This window comes from Nicotiana tabacum, chromosome 12 (genome assembly GCF_000715075.1).
Source record: "Nicotiana tabacum cultivar K326 chromosome 12, ASM71507v2, whole genome shotgun sequence".
Taxonomy (NCBI): Eukaryota; Viridiplantae; Streptophyta; class Magnoliopsida; order Solanales; family Solanaceae; genus Nicotiana; species Nicotiana tabacum.
The window spans coordinates 122918107-122919943 of record NC_134091.1 but is presented as its reverse complement, the minus strand read 5'-3'; the positions used below and the strand labels follow the sequence as shown (position 1 = coordinate 122919943).

The 1837-nt window shown below is 46.2% G+C and overlaps 1 protein-coding gene across 1 annotated transcript; it reads right to left on the bottom strand.

The window, feature by feature from the left end:
* Window positions 1–459: 459 nt before the first annotated feature.
* LOC107827680 (uncharacterized) lies at window positions 460–1415 on the bottom strand. Its single transcript, XM_016654863.2, has 2 exons — window positions 1208–1415; window positions 460–989 (listed from the first exon to the last, which is right to left on the bottom strand). The coding sequence occupies exons 1-2, from the start codon at window positions 1413–1415 to the stop codon at window positions 460–462; spliced, it is 738 nt and encodes a 245-aa protein (XP_016510349.2).
* Between the last annotated feature and the right edge of the window lie 422 nt (window positions 1416–1837).

Sequence of the window (1837 nt, the reverse complement as noted above, 5' to 3'; positions counted from 1 at the left end):
CTGAAGGCAAATAAATCTGCGTTAGTTATTAAAAATTGACTAAATTTACCCGGTTCTTGGAGTTTGCATCCGATGTAGGCTGTTTTGCTGGGGTCTCTAGGATCTAATTGAATGGGGTCGAGGTCCTCTATAGCTGAGTCTGCGGCTTTGACCGTTTCGGGGTTCGTGATGACGTCACTGTTCCCCGCGTATGCTGTATATTCCCCAAGGTATTAGAAACTTGATCACTTGTAATAAGCTAGAGGGGACGGCTCTCATGGGATGTATCCATAGTCGTCTTACTATGTCAATGTATGCGGTAGCCTGGTCCATGATGTGGAATGTTGTCTCCAGAGTTATGCCACCGGAGAGGACGGAGAGTGTAATTTCTCCCGAGGTCCATTCAACTGCATTGTTAAAATCGGTTAGTGTGATGCAACATGACACTATCCTGTCCTCGAGTCTCATACGGGCAAGGACTCAGGGATGGATAATGCACGCTCCACTCCCATCATCTACCATGATATGCTTAACATCAGTATCTGAAATTCGTAAAGTAATACTAAGAGCATCGTTGTGAGGGAAAGTCAAACCGTCAGCATCTAACTCGTCGAAGATGATGCTTTCTTCGAGTCCATCATACTGTTCATGGGTGATCGATATTTTGAGCTTGTGAGTGACTGTGAGCTTGATACCATTGATGGAGGCATCATCGTTGTCACCAATAATCATATTGATGGTGCAAACCGATGAGGGCAGCTTTGGCGGGCCTTGACGTTCTCGACCCCTGACGAAGGTGGTCTTTCCCTTATCGCTCAACAACTCTTTGAGGTGTCCTTTCTGCAACATGTTCATAACCTCTTGCCTTAGGGCGATGCAATCTTCTGTTTTGTTCCCGCGTTCATAGGGGAATTCACAGAAGGCGTCAGATTTTCTGGTACTTGGGTCAGACCTTATCTTTGGTGGCCACTTCACCTTTATTTCGACTTTTTCCAGGGCGTACACTATTTCTGTAGGTGAAACATAAAAGTTGTGAGCAGATAATAGGGGGAATACCTCTCTTGTTCCTGTGAGTGCCCATTCTCAGCCTATATGGACCCTCATCATAGTGGGAGGAAAGTGGGACAGGGGCACTAATGTAAGGCTGATGTCATTCTTTGTTCGGTTGTGAGATTGGGTTATCCCTTCTCATTTTATCTCTATGTTCTCTCCTAGGTTTGGCTTGTACCGAGATGAGCCCATCGGGTTGGCCCATTGAAGTCGTCATCATCTGCCCGGACTTTGGCATAATAAGCATTATGGATTTCGTCCCAAGTGGTCGGAGGGTACTTCATCAACCAACTCAGCAACTCTTTGGTCGCTCTTGAACCCTCTCTGCTCAACCCGTTCTGAAAGGCTGCGACTGCCATCCCTTCAGATACATTTGTCAAGGTCATCCTTACCCTATTGAATCGGGCGAGGAAGTCCCTTAGTCCGTCTCCCAAGGATTTCTTGATGGCGAAGATGTCGTTTATTCTTGTTTCGATTTTCTTAGCCCCGACATGTGCCATCACGAATCTATCAGCCATTTCTTCGAAGGTTTCTATAGAGCAGGCTGGTAGCTGTGAATACCATGTTAATGTCCCTCTAGTGAGGGTTTCGCCAAATTTCTTCAGCAAAATAGAGGACACCTGTTCCTTGATGAGGTCATTTCCCTTTAACGGCAGTGACGTAATGAGTCACGTGATCGTCGGGGTCAATTGTTCCATCATATATCCTGAGATACGGTGGCATTTTGAAGGTCTTTGGTATGGCATGTGGGTCTACTTCTTTGCTATATGTTTGCTCTACGAACCCGTCGGCGTCCCTTTTTGGCAGT